This window comes from Notamacropus eugenii, chromosome 5 (genome assembly GCF_028372415.1).
Source record: "Notamacropus eugenii isolate mMacEug1 chromosome 5, mMacEug1.pri_v2, whole genome shotgun sequence".
Classification (NCBI taxonomy): domain Eukaryota; kingdom Metazoa; phylum Chordata; class Mammalia; order Diprotodontia; family Macropodidae; genus Notamacropus; species Notamacropus eugenii.
The window spans coordinates 397,070,913-397,091,247 of record NC_092876.1 but is presented as its reverse complement, the minus strand read 5'-3'; the positions used below and the strand labels follow the sequence as shown (position 1 = coordinate 397,091,247).

The 20,335-nt window shown below is 37.9% G+C and overlaps 1 protein-coding gene across 1 annotated transcript in view; it reads right to left on the bottom strand.

The window, feature by feature from the left end:
• Positions 1-4,544: 4,544 nt before the first annotated feature.
• Positions 4,545-20,335, bottom strand: part of CRLF2 (cytokine receptor like factor 2) — a 41,637-nt gene continuing 25,846 nt past the window's right edge. Inside the window, exons 5-8 of the mRNA XM_072614506.1 lie at positions 17,034-17,196; positions 12,416-12,530; positions 8,026-8,110; positions 4,545-6,101 (exon numbers count right to left, since the gene is read on the bottom strand). Coding sequence (XP_072470607.1) covers positions 5,832-6,101; positions 8,026-8,110; positions 12,416-12,530; positions 17,034-17,196 — 633 coding nt within the window. The 3' untranslated portion in view covers positions 4,545-5,831. The remainder of the gene's footprint in view (positions 6,102-8,025; positions 8,111-12,415; positions 12,531-17,033; positions 17,197-20,335) is intronic.

Genomic DNA, 20,335 nt, shown 5'->3' with positions numbered 1-20,335 from the left:
GCTTTTGAATGTACTTTTCCTGGGGAATCAAGTCCATATAAGCTAACACAGACAGTTTTGCCCCAGAGCTTTCAAGATAACCCTCATTTATTTGGTCAGGCTTTGGGAAGGGATTTAAGGCACCTGAAACTAGCAGGCTGTAGCTTAATTCAGTATGTGCATGATATTCTTATTTGTAGCCCTACCCAGGCGGGTTCTTTGGCTGCTGCCACAGAAGCCCTTAATTTCTTTGGCATTCGAGGCTATAGGGTCTCTTTGAACAAAGTCCAGATAGCATGCCAGTCCATAAGGTATCTGGGCCATGAACTCACACCCACCTCTCTCTCCTTAACCTTTGAGAGAAAAAGGACAATCCTGTCTATCCCTGGTCCAGACAGTAAGAAGCAAGTTCAAGTGTTTTTAGAAATGACTGGATTTTGTAGACTCTGAATCCCTAATTTTGGTTTTATTGCAAAACTCCTTTATGACCCTACTCAGGGCACTGACTCAGACCAGGCTAAAGTTTTTGAGACTCTGAAAATTAATTTGACCACCACCCCATCACTAGACCTACCCAATCTGGGAAAACCTTTCATTCTGTATGTTGATGAAAGGAGAGGACAGGCTTTGGGAGTCTTAACCCACTCCTTAGGACCTGACCCCAGGCCAGTTGATGTTTTTATTTACTCAAAATATGCTTTCCTTATTTTACAAGCCTGTGGAGCAATCTGGAAAGAAAGGGGATATCTGACTGGAAAAAACTCCCCTATGAAACATGCCCTTCTATGTTTTGTCCTTGATGCAGTCATCTTTAATTCTCTCCAGAGAAATTATCTTTTTATGCCTGGGAAATTGTCTTTTCTTTATACTCCTTTTGTACCTGCTTAGTGTGTGTTTGCCTAACCTCCTTGCCAGGTTTGTCTTTTCTAGAGTGCAAGCCATCAACTTCCAGATGACAGCCCAAGCTGCATACCAACCTCCGTCTGAATCCAAGGTCTCCAGCCCACTGGACCTGACACCACCCAGATTCTGAAGTCTGACCCCTTGAACAGGACCCATAGAGGCAGGGACAGCTCTACGCCCCTTGCCAGGAGGAAGAAGTTTCAGAAACTGAGACCTTCGCCCTTTACCCCAAAAGAATTTGGGTTCAATCTGTTTGAGGGGGGAATGATGAGGTTCAGACTCTGGGAACTTCTTGAGCTCCCATTGTATCTCTCCACAGAACCTGGCTTTTCATACTCAAATCTGTGACCATTGTCTGTTATCTCTTGATTGCCCCATCTGCTTCCCACCCAAACCCTCCATTGTCTGATATCTCCTGATAGCCTCCAGCTGTTTCCAGCCTTTGACCCTCCTTGGATTCCCTCCTTGGACTTCTCCTCAAGACCCTTCCTAAACCCCTCCTCCCATCACCTTGGACTACCAGACCACCACTCCCCAACTCCTTCCTATACTCTTTTCTGTATTTAAGTCCCACCTTGCCTCCATGAAGGTGCTCAGATGCAATCCAGCTCAGACTCTGTCTAGTTGGGATTGTGTCTGGCCTGCTTGTGAATACAAGCGTTACAAATGCTTAGGCTCCTTAAGAGGCAACCCAATTTGGCGAATCCTTAATAAACTTTGTTTTCTTTGGCTTTAAATAAAAAAAAAAAAAAGAATCTGAGCTACATTGAATCTGAGCACCTTTATGGAGGCAAGATGGATCTTATATACAGAAAGACTGTGAGAGGGATCTAGGGGTGGTCAAGTAGTCTGGAGTGACTGGCGGAGGGGTCTAGGGAGGATTTTGATGGGACTGATCTGTAGACTGGGGTAACTAGAGGTTGGACCCCAAGAACCAAGGAATTTTGATAGGATCAGGGGTGGGAAGTAGCCAGAGGCAATCCTGAAGTTGGTTGGTTGGTGGTTGTCCTTCATTCTGGAAGAGCACCAAAATGGCATCACTATGATAAAGTCAAGTTTCAGTGTGTCTGACTATGACTGATCAGACCAATATGAGTTTGGAATGCTCTACCACAGATTGGGCACAGATAGTCTTCATGAACATTTGGGATGGATATTCCAAAATTGCCCATCCTGCATTTACTTTGAGGTGTTTCAATTTTGCGTTGCTCATAGAGCACAACACCTTCTCTGATGTGGGCATGTCATGCTAAGCAGTTCTGTGCCAGTGTCTCCCACATGACACAATCAATTCCAAAGTTCTTGAGAGAGACCTTGAGAGTGTCCTCATATTGATGAGGTTAATGGTGAGGGGAACCCCAAAATACTGACAGTCCAGGTTGTGCTCGAATGAATTCGACTCAAGCCTTCTTAAAGCCAAAGAAAACAAAGTTTATTAAGGATTCGCCTAATTGGGTTGCCTCTTAAAGGAGCCTAAGCTTTTGTAATGCTTGTATTCACAAGCGGGCCAGACATAATCCCAGCTAGACAGAGTCTGAGCTGGATTGCATCTGAGCACCTTCATGGAGGCAAGGTGGGACTTAAATACAGAAAAGAGTATAGGAGGGATCTGGCGGGGGGGGGGGGGGGGGGGGGGGGGGGGGGGGGGGTCTGGTAGTCCAGGGTGATGGGAGGAGGGGTTTAGGAAGGGTCTTGAGAAGTCCAAGGAGGGTCAAAGACTGGAAACACCTGGAGGCTATCAGGAGATAGACAATGGAGGGTTTGGGTGGGAAGCAGGTAGGGCAATCAAGGGATAACAGACAATGATCACAGATCTGTGTATGAAAGGCCAGATTCTGTGAGGAGATACAGGAAGAGATCAATTTGAGTATGAAAGGTCATATTCTGTGAGGAGAAACAGAAAGCACAATTTGAGCATGAAAAGCCAGGTTAAGTGAGGAAATTCCAGGGGAGCTCAAGGAAGTTCCTAGAATCTGAACCTCATCAATATCACCTCTTCTGACCACTATGTAATCAGCTGCCCCATCAGAGTTCTCCATAAAATAGTCTTTTTGGCAAGTAAATGTATTGCATTTGAACAATGTGGCCAACCCATCATAATTGCACTCTCTGAAGCATAGTTTGAATGCTTGGCAGTTCAGTTCGAGTAAGGATCTCAGTGTCTGGTATGCTATCTTGCCAGGTGATCTTCAGAATCTTCCTAAGACAATTCAAATGGAAGTGATTCAGTTTCCTGGCATGGTGCTGGTAGACTGTTCAGGTTTCACAGGCATACAACAATGAGGTCAGCACAACAGCTCTATACACCTCCAGTTTGGTAGTCAGTCTAATACCTCTTCTTTCTCATACTTTGCTTCAGAGCTTCCCAAACACTGAGCTAGCTTTGGCAATGCGTGTGTCAATCTCATTATCAATGTGTACATCCCTGGAAAGTACATTACCAAGGTAAGTTAACTTATCCACAGCATTCAAAAGTTTTCCATTTGCTGTAACTGTTCCACATATGGATGGTGTAGTAGTGGCTGATGGAGAACCTTTATTTTCTTGATGTTAATTTTTAGACCAAAATTAGCACAGGCAGCAGAGAACCAATCCATACTTTATTGCATCTCAGCTTTAGAGGCTGCATTGAGTGCACTCTGCAAACAGAAAATCATGCACCAACACTTCCTCTACTTTGGTCTTGGCTTTTAGCCTTTTCAAATTGAAGAATTCACCATCAGTACTGACCTCGATACTGTATTCATCGTCATTGAAAGCATTTGACAACATGGCTGAAAAAAATCTTGCTAAAAAGCATGGAAGTAAGCACACAGCCCTGCTTCACTCCATTGGTGACTGGGATGGCATCAGAGCACTGTCCACTGTCCAGAACCCAGGCAAGCATGCCATCCATGAAATTGAAGTATAACACTGATGAACTTCTCCAGACAACTAAATTTTGACATAATTCTCCATAAGCACTCACAGCTAATAGTATCAAAGGCCTTGGTCAGATCCACAAACATATACAGACCTCTGTTCTGCTCAGACAATGATGGATCAGGCTTAACAGAGATTGGGGCACAGTGATAACTAAAGACTTTTGACCTTTCAGGGAAGTGCCAGATCAAGTGGGAAGATTCCAGGAGAGTTCAAGGGGGCTCCCAGAGCCTATACCCCATCACTCCCACCATTGTCCTCTTCTCTCTGGTTTCCTGCCTGAAATTCTCTCATCTGATTTGATGCAGTAACAGCACTGTACTAAGGCAGGTGAATAGATCCCAACACTCATTTCAGAAGGTGGCCAAATGCCAGGTCATGTGACCTAGTTTGTAGTCTTCTTATACCTTCACTTGTTTTGCCATTCCTGTCTAATTTCAATCCTTACCAGGGACATTTTGAGACTTTAATAACCTCAGAAAATAGCATTGTGTGTTCTCCCTGTTACTGCTTCCGTTCTTCCAAATGCAGACAGAAATATGAAAATTTACAACTTTTTCTCAACTGTTTTGAGAATGTACAATTCAACCTAGTTCCCACCTACTGAATTTACAATCTCAATCATCTAAAACACCCGATGGTCCTCAAACTCTAGAAAAACTTACAGTACAAAAATCCCCTCCACTATCAACACGGAAATCAAGCCCTTAGAACTTTACTCTCAAAGATAACACTTCTGGTAATTTTTCTTCCCTTTTATTTAACAACTGAAAACTCCATCAAGTAAAATCAAGGACCAGACACATCAAGAGACTATTACAAGTATAATACAAACACTGAAACAGTTTGCTACGCAAAGGGGTTTGTTTGGGGTTTTCCCTCACAAGGAAATGTTATATTTTTGTGAAGTCAGTCTGTTAATTGATTCAGTTAGTTGTGTTAAGCTTGGAAAATCTTTTTTTGTTTTGTTTGCCTATCCCACTGTGGGGACTTGAGGCTTTGTCAAATTTTGTCATATTTTGCTGTGTCGCCCCTAGCGTTATATCCAAAATCAGTGCAAGAATTGTTTCACTGCACCAAATCATTTTGGAGCTACAGTTGACTTTAAAGATTTTCTATGACTTAGAACTTAAAGGAATTTTAGAGATTTTCTAGCCCAGCCTCAGCATGTTGCAACTAAGGAGAAGAAGCCGAAAGAGAAAATTTGGCCAAAGACATAAAGCTATAGTGTCAGAGAGAGCGCTAGAACTCCATTGCCCAACTGCCTTTCCACTGTTCTTTCCCCTATAATTCTGTCATTTTATTCTAGAAATTTGAAAGCCCTTTTACATGTGTTTCTTTATTAGCCATCTGTACTGGTATTTTCTCACTGCAAGTTAAATGAAAAGCATACAAAGAACAAATGTAGAATTAGGAAAAAATATGATAAGCATTTCAAATTAATTATTCTAAGTATTCTAAATAAAATAAATCTGTGCCTTAATAAGCACTCAGATTGAAATGTGTCTACATTTATGAGTTGCAAAGCTTAGACATTAAGGATGATGAGTTGCTGTATGTACATGTGCAGGGATGCTATAATTAAAACAAAAATGGATGTGATTTAGTCTAAGATTTCTTACTGAATAGTTGTTAAATTCATGGCAGATTTGTGAGTTTGGGAGGTCCTAGAAACAACCCCATCTGTGTCCATAGCCAGCTAGCTGGCATTGTGCATAGAGTACAGGACTTAGAATCAAGAAGATGACCCTAGTTAGAATCCAGCCTCACACACTTAGTGGTTGTGTGACCCTGAACAAGTCATTTAGCCTCTGTCTGCCTCAGTTCCCCCAACTATAAAACAGGGATAATAATAGCTCTTCTCTCCCAGGGTTGTTGTGTGTATAAAATGCGATATTTGCAGAGTGTTTTGCAGATTTTAAAGCACTCCACAGATGGTAGCTATTATCATTACTGCCATCAATTCCAAAAACGTAGTAGGCTGATTCTGGCCTAGACCCCATCTCCTATTTGTGTGTCCTGCAGCATCATAATACAACATACATATTATCATTCATTACAAACTTAAGATCACCCAGGCAAATAGTGGCACTGCCTTGAGGTGGGACACAAGAGATTTGGTTAGAGCTCAGATTGTTTTCATTCAACTGTGGATATTCCCGAAAGGCATTCCCCTCTTTGTCTTTGGCCTCCTTCTTGGCAAGTTCCTCTATCAGCCCCTCCTCAACAACACACTCCGGCTCCAAATGTTCCTCTTTAGATGGGCTGGTCACGTTTTCAGTATCCTGGATCCACTCCTGTTCAAATGAAATATATAAATCAGAACTTCTACTCCACTAAAACACTTACCTGGGCCTGCAGTCACCTACTTTTGATGCAGATATTCAAAAGTACAGTATCAGATACTTCATCTGCTAGTAAAGTACTCTAAAGTCAATGCGAACTAGCAAGACAAAGAGGAAATCCAGCATTAGATGAGATTGGGAATTCTTTTTTTCCCACTAAAATATTGTTATAAAATTTATAAATCTTTAGTCATTCATTTTTATGATTTTCTATCAAGTATAAATTTAGGGAGAGAGAATGGAGCCATGTTGGAGATGAAAGAATGGAGTTATGTAATTTCTCTGGGACCGAGTTTTCTCATCTGGAAAGAAAGTAGAGAGATGATTTCTAAAGTCCCTCCCAGGTCTAAGTCTTATGCTCCTATTATTTTCCAGTGGAATTCAAAACAAAACACATTGCACTATAAGATTGAGATGTGGAAGGGACATTTAAGGTCATCGAGTCTATCTTCCTCACTTTACAGAGGAGGAAACTGAGACCCCAAAAGACTAAGTGACTTGTCCAAGGTCATACAAGTAATAAGGCTAGATAGCACAGTGGATACAGCAATGGACCTAGAATCAGGAAGACCTTGTCCTCATGGCTAACATTTATATAGCAGTATGTACCAGGAACTGTTCTAAGTACTTTACAGTTAGTATCTCATTTGATCCTTACAACAACCCAGTGAGGTAGGTAATGTTATGATCCCCATTTTACAGATGAAAAACTGAGGTAGACAGAGGTTAAGTGACTTGCCCAGGGTCACAGAACTAGTAAATATCTGAGTTCTGTATATCTATGTCTTGATCTCAGGTCTTCCTGATTCTAGGCTCCATGCTGTATCCATTGCACCATGTAGCTGCTTGAGTTCAAATCTAGTCTCAGACACTCTGTGACCATGGGAAAGTCATTTAAGTGTTATCTGCCCTGGTTCCTTTTTTTGAAAAACGGAGATAATGATGGCATGTATCTCCCAAGATTGTGAGGATAAAAGGAGATGATATTTATAAAGCATTGTGTCAGCCTTAAAGTGCTACATAAGTGTTAGCTATTGATAAACAACAAAACTCAGTCACACTCCGTCTCCCTGTCTTCAACTCAAATATTTTTCGTTATAGCTTTCATTTAATAGTTTTCATTAAAACTTGCAAACTTAGGTTTTATGGTAAGCACAAAACAGAGGGAAGCTTCTTACCCAGGGTAGGCTAGTGCTTTGTTTTTCAGTCTTTTTTGCTTCCTACCACTTTCTAGCTATATTTTGAGATTTCGAGAGAGAGAGATCTGCCACTTGACCTGCTCTTCTCTTCATTCTTTGTCCAGTTTCCTCTGATTGCTCCCAAATTTGTATTTAGGAATTTGGATTAGGGTGGTTGAGTTAATGCATTTTGGTTTGCATGCTAACTTTAAAAGAAAACTGGCTAAAGTATTCTTCACCTCCAAAGAGGAGAAGAAACTTATTTAAATTACAAAAAAATTTATATAACTAAATTAAACATCAAGAGAACTTCCTTGTCATTAGGGCTAACAAGTGAGAAGGATATGTGTGTGTGTGTGCATGTGTGTGCATGTGTGTGTATATGTGTGTGTGTATTTGCAATACCATGGCATGAGTTAAGTGCACATTGTTTCCCTTGGTCTCACCCATAGAAGTTGAAAAATGAGAGATCCTTTTAAGCATAATGGAGAGCCTCAGAATGAGCAAAATACTTAAGGGATAGAGACAACGTTTCTGCTTTTGAATCACACATTGCTCTGAGTCTCTTCAGAGAGGATAAGATTTCATTTTCAAATAGATTGTTCTACAGTCTTATATATGACTACAAGTAAGCCTGATTTGGTAGCAGTGATTTTTAAAAAATCAAACAAAATGCAAAAAAAAATACTAATAGCTACCTGAAAGTTTCCCTTGTGACAATCAAATAGACCAGGAAAAGCATACTTGGGGTCAGGTACAACAGGCATGAATAATTTCTTAACCCTGAAATATTAAAAAAAAAAAAAAGTCTCTTTAGGCAGGTTAAACTCCAGGATGACCATGGGCAGATCAGTTAACACCTCTGAGCTTTCCTTTCTTTATGAGAAGAATGGTCATGACAATATCGACACTACCTATGCCTTAGGAGAGAATGCTCTGTAAACCCTAGAATGCTTTATAACTAAGTTATTGTCATTATTGCTATCAGCCCATAGCACCACCATGACCTCTATGAATAGAACACTTTGTAGTTTTCAAAGCTCTTTTGGATCCATTTTACTGAGACTTCACATCAGTTTGCAAAGTAGACAGGCAGAGGTTGTTACCTTCATTTTACAGATGAAGGAAAAGGCTTATGGTGGGTTACTTACTGAAGGTCATAGGGCTAGTAAATAACAGCCCAGCCACTACTCATTCCAGAACACCACACAGCCTCTGAAGTCATTTTATGAAATCACAGAAACATCAACTTTGGAAGGGATATCTGTGGCCATCTTTTTGTTGTTCAGTCTTTTCAGTCCTGTCCAGTTCTTCATGGCTCCATTTAGGATTTTCTCAGCAAAGACAGTGCAATAGTATATCATTTCCTACTCTAGCTTATTTTATAAATGAGGAAACTGAAGCAAGCTGGGTAGTGACTTGCCCAAGGTCACACAGCTAATAAGTGTCTGAGGCTGGATTTGAACTCATGCAGATGAGTCTTCCTGATTGTAAGCCCATTTCTCTACCCACTTTGTCATCTAGTTTCCCTTGAAGCCATCTAGTCCAACTCCTACCTAAAAAATAATAATGATTCCTTCTACAGCATAATGGATAGAAGCACTTAATGTCTTTCAACATTTGGCTCAAAAGTCTAGATTTCCGAACTACACTATTACCCCTTAAACTCTTTATGTTCCAGTCAAACTGACCTACTGGCTGTATTTCAGTACGTGGTATACCATCTCCCATCTCCAAGTCTCTTTACATACACTACATCCCCCTACTCCAAGCAATGTAAATCTTCCTCCCTTATTTCCTTCAAAGTATAGCCCAGGTGCCATCTTCTATAGGACACCTCTTTGAAATGTATGTATGCATACATGTATATGTATACACACGTACATATGTGTATGTATGTATATTTGATAATAATACGTACATGCTGTTTTCCCCAAATAGAATGTAAGGTCCTTGTAGACAGGAACTGTTCTGATTCTGTCTTCATATCCCCAGCATGTGGCATAGAGCCTAGCATAAATATCACTATAGAACTGGAGATTTCCAATGGTGGTGAGCCAACTATCTCCTAAGGTAGCCTATTCCACTATTAGATAACTCTAATCATTATTTTTTTAGTGTTTCCTCTTCTTGAGCTCAACTTTATCTTTTGTCATCTTTTCCCCATTGCTCTACTTCTCCCCTCTAGGGTTAAACAGAACAAATCAGATCTCACTTTCAGGTGACAGTTCTTCAGATGCTTAATCATGGCAATCGTATCCCTGCCAGATCTTCTTCTTTAGATAAACAGTCTCTTAGTCAGTCAACAAGCATTTGTTAGGCACATACTGGGTGCCAGGTATTGTGTTAAGTGCTGAGGACACAAGCAAAGGTAAAGCATATTCCTTGTTCTCAAGGAGCTCCCAGGCTACCCCCAAGTCCTTCCTCTGATCATTATCCAGGAAGAACTAAAAGCCCTTCACCACCCAGGTAGCCCTTTTCACATTATTCTGTAGTTTATCAATGTCATTACCAAACTATGGATCACAGATTGAACATGGTGCTCCAGATTTTCTCTGATGAAGGTAAAGTTCAACTGGACTTCTTCTTCCCTAATCCTAGAATCTCTCAATATAATAGCCTCAAACTGCACTAGTTTTCTCTGTTGCAACATCACACTGTTGGATCGTACAATGAACTTTTACTCAACCACGTGAGCCCATCTCATACGTATGAAATTAAGCTTTGTAACCCAAATTTAAGACTTTATATTTATTCTTAATAAATTACATCTTATTTGATTCTAGTCATTGATATTCCAGTCTGGAAAGGTCTTCTTACCCTCTGACTTTGCCATGCAGTGTGTTGATCATCTCAAATGCTTCGCATCATTTGCACATTTGATAAGCATAACATCTATGCCTTTATCCAAATCACTGATAAGAATGTCAAATCCCACAGAGCCAAAAACAGATCCCTGGGGTGCTTTACTGGGAGATCTTCAATATTGCTACTACAACTATTAATAAACATTCTTTGGGTCCAGATATTTAGCTAGTTGTAAGCCCATATAATGGTACTATCATCTAGTTCACATCTCTCCCATCTTTTCCACAAGAGTAGAACAAAGACTTTATCAAATGATTTCTCCATCATTCTCCTCACCTCCCAGTTTAGCAACTATCAAAAACTGGAAATAAGCTTATATGTCATAACTTATTCTTGATAAAATTATAGTGGCTCTTTGAGATCAACACTTCCATTTATAGATGTTCATTAACAATACCTTTAATAACTACTCTTATTCTCCATGATCTTTCAGAGATCACTGACAGTGCGTCAGCAATTGAAGCGTCTGATTCTTTCAGTACCAATGGATATAATTGGCTTCAGTGAATTGACCTCATCGCAGGTAAGTAGTTGCTGTGTTAGATCCTTTAGGTACCAACTTCACAATAGCTGTATTTTTGTATTTTTTCTGTCCTTTCCAATTTAGTCTTGATGATCAAATTTTGGATCCTGAGAAAATTTTAGATACACTCTACAGAAAACTGTTAGAAATGTGTCTTAGAAGCATACTAAAAACACTGATATTATCAATGTAAAGAATAATTGTCTTGACCTAATTGATTCCTCTATGCTTTATTTGCTTGAGCAAAGGGTTCCCCTGAATAAGAGTAAAAGTGTATTTTTCCATCCTAAGGGTATTTTCTAAGGTTTTTCTTTGTGGACTAGATCTGTTCTGTATTAAAATACCAAACAGTCATCTAGATTGAACAGATTGTCTTGTCTTCATACACTTAATATCCTTATCAGATTACTTCATTTCCTTTGAAAGAGAGACTGATGTTGATTACTTCAGTTTCAGCTCCTCTTCTACTAAAGAGAAAATTGAAATGGGCCCCTTTGCAAGAATTCAGTACAATATGCCCAGCCAATTTATAACCATAAAGTCATTTGAAGACAGACAATCCCACCACGGTTCAAGGAACTTCATATAATCAGTCCATCTGTCCATTGTCAGTCTAACTTTTCTGGCACCTAGGCTCTAAATCAGTTTATGTACTAGGGGAAAGGGTTGATGATTAAAGGTTTTTATGAAAGATTTTAAAATGTTTTCAACATGGAATTTGTTAAAAGCATAAGCTGCACATGCTAAGAACTGTTATTTTGCTTTAGCCAAAAGGCACAACTTAAGTCTAATGGACTTTAAAGAAATCCCATATTATCACCCGAATTCCTCTTCTTCTAAGTCTTTTTGAAAATTGTTTCAGTTCAATTTCAATAAGTATTTTTCAATCTTTGGCATAGCTCTGATTGGAGAATAACTACAAATCAACTACTGTCAGCTTTTTTCTGTCTTCAGTTTCTTCATCCGTAAAATGGAAATTAATAATCCTTGTACTACCTACCTCTCAATTACCAAGTTCTGAGACAATATATGCTAAGCACTTTTTACTGCCTTAAAATACTCTATAAATGTAAGTTATTACTCTTAAAAATCTTACAATCATCTTAGCAGCTTTCAGTAATCCTACAAATACCCATTCAATTTGCTAGTCTCTCAAAATTTCTTTCAAAATTAAAATCTGATTGCGCATGTGTAACAACCTATATCAAAATTCTTACTGCCTCAGAGAAAGGGGAAGGGGGAGAGAGAGGGAAGGATTTTATTTAAAAACATGAATGTTTAAAATTGTTTTAAATAGTAATATGATATACATATATAATTATTAATAATAAAATATTATTTTAAAAGAATTAATATCTGGTATATATTGAAGTAATTTCGAGTTTCTATACGCTAGATCATTCACCTTCAATATATTTATTTATTCGCCTTTTTCCTAGTTGATCATTTCTTGATTTCCTTTGATAAAATATGGGGGTAGTCATTGAAACAATATCTTAGCTTGCTTAAGAATTTTCTTCACTATTTGCTCAACAAACATTTATTATAAGCCTTCTGCATACAAGGCACTGGTAATAGTTCTAGGGGAGATACAAAGATCTGGGCCCTTCCTTCCGGGAGCTTAAATGAGTATAGTTATGCGCTTTCAAATATCAATAACACATTCATCTCTTGAGAGCACTCAAGCTTGTACTTACCTTGCTGATTTCCTCAAAAATAAAAGGAGAACCAATACTATTAGAAAGATAGCCAGACTAATAATTATGTATACATATTTTGGGGAAGATTTTTTGACCGTGTTAGTGCATGAATCTGTAAGAAAACAACATAGCTGTTAGTGCCTATCTCCAGTTAAAGTCCAATTCTTTTATTTTAATTCTAAATTCTAATTAATTCTAAGTTCTGAATTCTACAAAATCCTAATTGAATTCTGATAATAATATTAATAACAATACAGAGGAAAAGATATGTAACAAAAAAGACAGATCATTAGCTAGTCCTCATATTTAAATCATGTAACAGTTCCCTTCTATTCAGAAAGGAATGTCAAAAGTCATCAGATAATCAATTCATAAACTAATGCTGTCAAGTATTAAGTGAACAGCCAGTTAAGGAGACAGCCAAGGGAGGCATTCTGCAAGAGAAGTTTTTAGCAAATCTGGGGGTTTAGAGAGATACAATGATCTTTTACGGGAACCTCTTTGATCATATTTCCTAGCAAAATGTTTCTTGGTCATGGAGTTTTGGATTGACATTGGTTTAAATATAATAATAATTATAATATGATAATATATAATACTTATAGCATATGAGTATAATTATTATAATATGAAATTGCCATTATAGACAGTTTTTATACCCTGCTTTAAGGTTGGCAAAGCTCTTGACATATATTATCTCATTTAGTCCTCACAAAAATTCTTTGTGGATAAAGAGACTGAGGCTGAGAGAGGTTAACTGATCAACTCAGGGTCAAACAGCTAACACAGGGGTGGGGAATCAGCAGCCTCAAGGCCACATGGAGCCCTCTAGGTCCTCAAGTATGGTCCTTTGACTGAATCCAAACTTCACAGAACAAATCTCCATAAAAAAATGATTTGTTCTATAAAACTTGGACTCAGTCAAAAAGCTGCATCCAAGGACCTAGGAGGCCTTGAGGCCACAAGTTCTCTGTTACTGAGCTAGTAAATGTCTTAGAACTTTACTCTTCCTCACTCCAAGGTCATCACTCTATGCACTATGCCACCTTACATTTGAATAGCTCTTTTTGATTTGCAAAACAATTCAGCACATTCTCATTTGATTGTCTCAATGATCTGGATAGGGAAAAGATAGATATAGCTATCCTTACTTAATAGAGGATGAAACTGAGTTTCTGAGAGTTTGAATTTGTTCAAAGTCATACAGCTATTCAGTGGCAAACTTAGGTCTAAAATCCAGGCATTCTGATTCAAAGTCCATTTTCTGTTATACTAAACTATTTTTAAAATGTGTTCTAAGGAGAAAAATGTTGAATATTCCCACGTATTTTTTGAAAGAATTTCTGGTTAATGAGTAGACTGTTTATTGGTCTAGCACAAAGCTATAATTAATGTGAACTGGAACAAAAAAGATGAAAACCTGTCCAACTTCCTAATATGATCTCCAGTGGTGAGAACCCTGCTACATATTTATTCAACTTCACTCCGACAGTACTACAAGGAAAGAATGTAGAAGAGCATGATAGTTAATACCTAGAATATGTAATTGGTAATAAAAGGGAAGTTCAATTAAATTCAATCTTCAAAGAATTGTGAAGTGACAAGCAGGCACTTAATCCACAAAAATTTCTACCCTGAAACCTCCAGAAAGTATGGAGATGATTCAGGGATTAGGAAGACCACATCACAGAAATGTAACAAATAGGTTTTACTGCTCTGGAAAGATTTCAAGTATGATTCCAGTGATAGACTACGTACATAGAGGTCCATTGCCAATAGACTGGTCACTATGTGATGAGTCCTTTAGCCATAGCAATTCATGAAACTAAAGAAAGCTTTTTAAATGGTTACTTAGGTTGTTAAGAATCAGTCAGTTTCAGATTTCAGAAAAATTTGGAAAGACTTACATGAACTGATGCTGAGTGAAGTGAGCTGAACCAGAACACTGTACATAGTAACAACAACAGTGTGTGGAGGATTAACTTTGATAGACTCAACTCTTGTCAGCAATGCAATGATCTAAGATAATTCTAAAAACTACTCACAGTGGAAAATGCTATCCACATCCAGAGAAAGAACTATGGAATCTGAATGCAGATCAAAGCATCCTATTTCTCTCTCTCTCTCTCTCTCTCTCTCTCTCTCTCTCTCTCTCTCTCTCTCTCTCTCTCTGGTTTTCTCAGTCTTGTTGTTTTTCCCTGTTATTCTGATTCCTCTTTCACCACATGACTAATGTGGAAATACATTTAATATGGTATACGTATAGCCTATGTCAGCTTGTATGCTGTCTTGGGGAGGGGGAGGAGAGGAAGAAAGTTTCGAAACTCAAAATCTTATAAAAGTGAATATTGCAAACTATCTTTACATGTATTCGGAAAAATAGGAAAAAGAATCAGATGATTTTTAGACCATTCATAAATTTGAATTTAATTATTAATATTCAAACATTAGAGCCTTTCCCATTGAACTATGAGTTAATATGCTCCTAACAGAATTAAAGCATGACAATAATGACATTCTCACTATAAAATAAATGAGTAGATAATGTGGTACCATAGAAAGAGCTCTCAAGCCAGAGGACCAAAGTTTAAAACCAGTCTCTGATGTGTACTATCTATGTGACCTTGGGCAAGTCACTAAAACTTCCTAGCTTCTATTTTCTTGAAGCTATAAAGTGAAGGAGAGATGGGTCAGACTAGATGCCTCGGAAGTCCCTTCAAAGTCTAAATCTATGATTCTACAAAAGGAATTTGGGCATAAATAAATGATGGACCCCAGGTTCCTTAGCTATAAAATGAGGCGGTTGGACCAGTTACCTCCAAAATCCTTCAAGCTCTAACTCTGTGATCCTTAGAAAAAAACTTAGGGATAAATAAACTATGGGTCCCAAGCTCTCTGAAGAAGGAGGAATAAATGAATTGGTGTAGTTAATTTCATCAGGCCCCCAAAAGCAACTAGCAAAATATTTCATTGTTCACTTGGTCATGTCCCCCTACAAGGCTATTGATGGACACAAGCGAAAAGATCACCATAAAGATAATTGAACAGAGGTGGAGAAATTCTATGAAAACTCAAAAAAATTTCTAAGTTAACAAATGTATTAATAGTTTATTATTTCAAAGAAAAAGTAAGCATAACAAATGATGACAAAAGTATTTGGAAAATAAGAATTTGAGATAGACAAATTGGAGAAGCAAAGGCTCATAGATTGCTGAGCAGCCTCATACCTGAATATCATGAATACTTTCTTTAATAAGAGAATCAGAAGATACAGGATATGGCAAGCCAAATAACAACATACAAAAAATTGAACATGACATTCAATCAACAAGCATTTAGCAAATGTTTACTATGTGCAAGGCAATTTGCTAAAGTGCTAAGGATACAAAGAAAAGAATAAGATAGTAAACTACTCATTACTGATATTAAAGTCCATCAGCCATCTTCATTCTGTCAGACTATCAAGTACATCCTGTTTCTTCAAGTATTTAAGGTCAAAAAATGGGATAAGGATAGAAAAAAAGACAGATTTTTATTTCTAATAATTCCTATAGAAGTTTAATTGATATAAATCAAATGTTGTGATGAGGAGGCAAAAGAAACCAGAAAACATCTTAGCCAGTAAACATTTGATCCCCCTATCAAGTGGGAAACCACAGGAGCCAAGCGCAACCCAATTTTAGGATATTACTTCAACTTACAGCATTACACAGGGGGAAGGTGGGATTTAATCAGCATTATTTTCTCATAAACAGCAAAGAGGAGTAAATGAAAGGGAGCGGTAAAAGATCAGCTAAGTGAGTCCATTCCAAGAGTAAAGCATTGATGGGTAACAAACCACCAAGTACAATATAAATGCTAGCTAGCTATTTTTATTATATATATTTTAAGATCACACAAAATTCCTTGATAGATACAAACATGAAGATAATACTGTCCAAAGATCTGAATATTAGTATTACAAGGCATTGAAAAGGGAGATATATGCTTTCCAGATATGTTCTCAATTGTTATAGAAAATATCCTTTACAGAGTCCAAATGCAAGAAGGATTTTCTAAAAAATAAATGATGAGATTCTCCAGATGTTCCTTTTGACAGATAGCATCATGCTGGTCATTCTAAGCCCCAGCAAGCTACAGGCGTTCCTCAGTGAGGAACAAGGTGAAGGTTATATTTAATGCCTTCCTTAATACCTTCTCTGTGATCTTTGTAATTTGTATTTAGTAATCTTCTTTCCAATGTCCAGTGTCCAAATTCTGCCCCAATTTCTGCTCAGAGCCTCACTCTCCCTCACTGCATTTCCTACCTAGGTCCAGCACTCTCGCCACCATACCACCTATCTGCCTCTAGCATAATTCATTTCACTGTAATGTGATGAAGAAGGCTGCCCAAAGATTTGAAAACTAAGAGAAATTTCTTCCTCTCCATCTCATATAATATGTAGAAGAAAAAGGGAAGCTAGGGTATTAACATTGTTAGTAATCTAAAATAAGTCATATTTAATTCAGACCCACATTGGCAAGAACACTGTCTGTACAGACAACAACATATCACACATTTCTCCTCTAAATTAATCACTTAAAAATAGATGTGTAGCCTTGAATTTGATATTACCTTCTAATTTGCTCCTCTTCCAGTGTGTTACAGGGGACCAATCACTAGGGTATGTCTTACTGCCATAAATAGCCAATCTTGTTATCACTCTGGCCCGGAAGAAATAACACTTCTCAGAATCCAAACCATCTATTGTAACATTACATATTGTATTCGTATTGGGCTGGAGACAAATATATGTATTGATTAATTAATTATACATTTTAATGAGAAGAGTATCAAAAAAAAGCTATGCACTCTACTTGCTCTCAGTCATTCAGGAGACCATTTATCCAAGTGCTTTGTCTGACCTTCTTGATCTGGCCTTCCCTTTCCATCCATTTCACAGAGCATTAACATTGAAGGAGGAACTCCAGAATAACAACCCTTCCTCAAAAATACATCTTTTATAATGAAGGACAACTTCCAGTCAAAAGGGATAAAATGCGTTTGTGAAATGATATTTAAAGAGGGAATAACTTTTGGTGCAGTGGAATGATTTGGTTGTGTGATCCTAGGCAAGTCATTTATCTTCTCTGTCTCCCAGGAAAGACTTACATTCTATAAATAATGAAGCAGTTGCCAACCTCTGTTGATTGATAAAATGAATTTCTTTAGCATTTGTTTGCACCAAAAATTGTTGTAGTTCAGTTGTTTTAGTCCTGTCTGACTCTCCCATTTGGGGTTTTGTTGGCAGTGATACTGGAGTGGTTCGCCATTTCCTTCTCCAGCTCATTTTACAGATGAGGAAACTGAGGGAAACAGGATTAAGTGACTTGTTCATAGTCACACAGCTAGTAAGTGTTTAAGGACAGATTTGAACTAATGAATTAACTCCAGACCCAGTGCTCTATCCAGTGTACCAATTAGCTTACTGTACACCAATGATATCAAACTCAAATAGAAACAGAGACCTCTAAACAAAAAATATGGATGGGCACATATTAATTTATATTCTTATTTATTTGTTAAATATTCTCTGATTATATTTTAATCTGGTTTAGGCTGCACTTCTTACTGTGGGCCAAACATCTACCACCTCTGCTCTATATCAATAAAAATATAGGTCTGGATTTTTTTAATGTGATTTTTAAAAAATTATTTGGCAAGAAGCAACCATGGGATGTGGGTAGAGGGCTGGCTTTAGAATCTTGAAGACATCATGGGCCATCTCCAGCCGTCCTGATGAGTACCAGGCCACTGGACCCAGATGGCTCAGGAGAAGAAAGTAAGGTTGGTGACCTTGCACAGCCCTCCCTCACTCAAATCAAAGTCAACTGCAAGTCATGGCATCATCTTGATGTCATGGTCCTCTTCAAGAACGAAGGACAAACACAACCTGAAACATACTGACTGTGTAATGCTGGGCAAGTAATTTAACCTCTCTATACCTCCAGGCAACTCTGTAACTAAAAGCTACAAAACAGATACTGACCTCTATAGGCAGATTAAATTTTCTCACTAAATCCTTGCAGGAATAAAATTTTAGGTCTGGTCTAATTTGTTTAGAAACTAATATTTATTACTAATTTCTCTTATTTTTCTTCCCACTTCCATTCTGTATTGACTCCCCATTTTTCCAATATCTTGTTGTTCAATTCCTTCAGTCATGTCTGACTTTTTGTGACTCTATTTGGGGCTTTCTTGTCAAAGATACTAGAGTAGTTTGTCTTTTTTTTTCTCCAGCTCATTTTACAGAGGATGTAACTAGAATAAACAAGGTTAAGTGATTTGCCCAGGGTCACACAGTTAGTAAGAATCTGCAGCCAGATATGGACTCAGGTCTTCCTGACTCTAGGTTTCTATCCACTCTACAATGCTCCATCCACTGCGCCACCTGACTGTCCCTTCCACTATCTACATTTCCCTTGCTGATGTTTTTCCCCACCTCTCCTACTCCTTTGTCCAAGGTAAACACTGGGACAAAAAGACAAAGATTTAGAGTAGAAAGATTCAGAAATTATGCGGCAATATTAGCGTACTCTTGGAAAAGTCACTTTATCTCTGTGGATTTCATTTTCCTGATCTATAAATTAAAAGAGATGAATTGTTGTTGTTCAGTTGTTTTCAGTCATGTCCAATTCTTCTTGACCCCATTTGGAGTTTTCTTGGTAAAGATACTGGACTGATTTGTCATTTCTTTCTCCAGCTCATTTTTACAGATGAGGAAATTAAGGCAAACAAGATTAAATGACTTTCCCAGGGTCACACAGCTAAGAAGTGATTAAGATCACATTTGGACTTAGGACTCTTCCTGACTCTGGGATGGTCTTTCAAGTCACTGTGCCACTTAACTGTCCAGAGATGAACTAGATGACCTCTAAACTCCCTTCTAGTTTTATCAGTTGCTTCATTTTACAAATTAGAAAGCTGAGGCCCAAAGAGGAGAAATGATTTCTCCAATGTTACACAGATAACAAGCATATAAAAATTAGAATTCAAGTCCATGTTTTCTTATCATAATTCCAGGTGCCTTCTTTAATTAGCATTTTGATTTATGAGATATCAGATATCAGAAAATCGACTATATTAGTGGTATCTTCAATCTCAGTATTCTAAGTCATACTTCATTATCAGTATCTCAAAAGACAGTAAATATGAAACTTTAATAGATAAATTGAAAGTAAAATGCCTTCCGGTAGTTAATAGAATATAGTTCACTTCCATTTATTTTGGTTTTTTTTTCTTGTCTCCAAGGCAGTACAGTTGCGCCAATCAGTACCTGCCACTCATGTCACAGAAAGGCTCAATTGTAGATTCTTTCAAGACAACTCAAATGTTGCCTTTTTCAAGAGACCTCTTCTGGTCCCTCCAAGTATGAGAAGTTTGGGTTTTTTTTCCTCTAAGGTTGGGTTCCATTTACCCTTCCATTTTTTATTTGCTTATTTATGTATATGTTGTCTTCCTAGTTAAATGTGAGCTCCTTGAGATCAGGGACCTTGTTTTTGCTTTCTTTGTTTGCTCAGAACTTAGTATGAGCCCTGGCACAAAGTAATACTAAAAAAAAATTCCAGTTATTTGAATAATTGATTAAATTATTTTGATCTAATGCTTGTTCAGTGTTTGAAAGACTAATTGACTCTTCACAATTTCACCTTTAAATGTCATGACTATGCATTCCCCAATTGATAAATGGTCAAAGGATATGAACAGGCAGTTTTCACAGGAAGAAATTAAAACTATCTATAGTCATATGAAAAAATGCTCTAAATCACTATTGATCAGAGAGATGAGAATCAAAATAACTCTGAGGTACCACATCACACCTATCATATTGGCCAACATGACAAAAGTCAAATGACAAATGTTGGAGAAGATGTGGG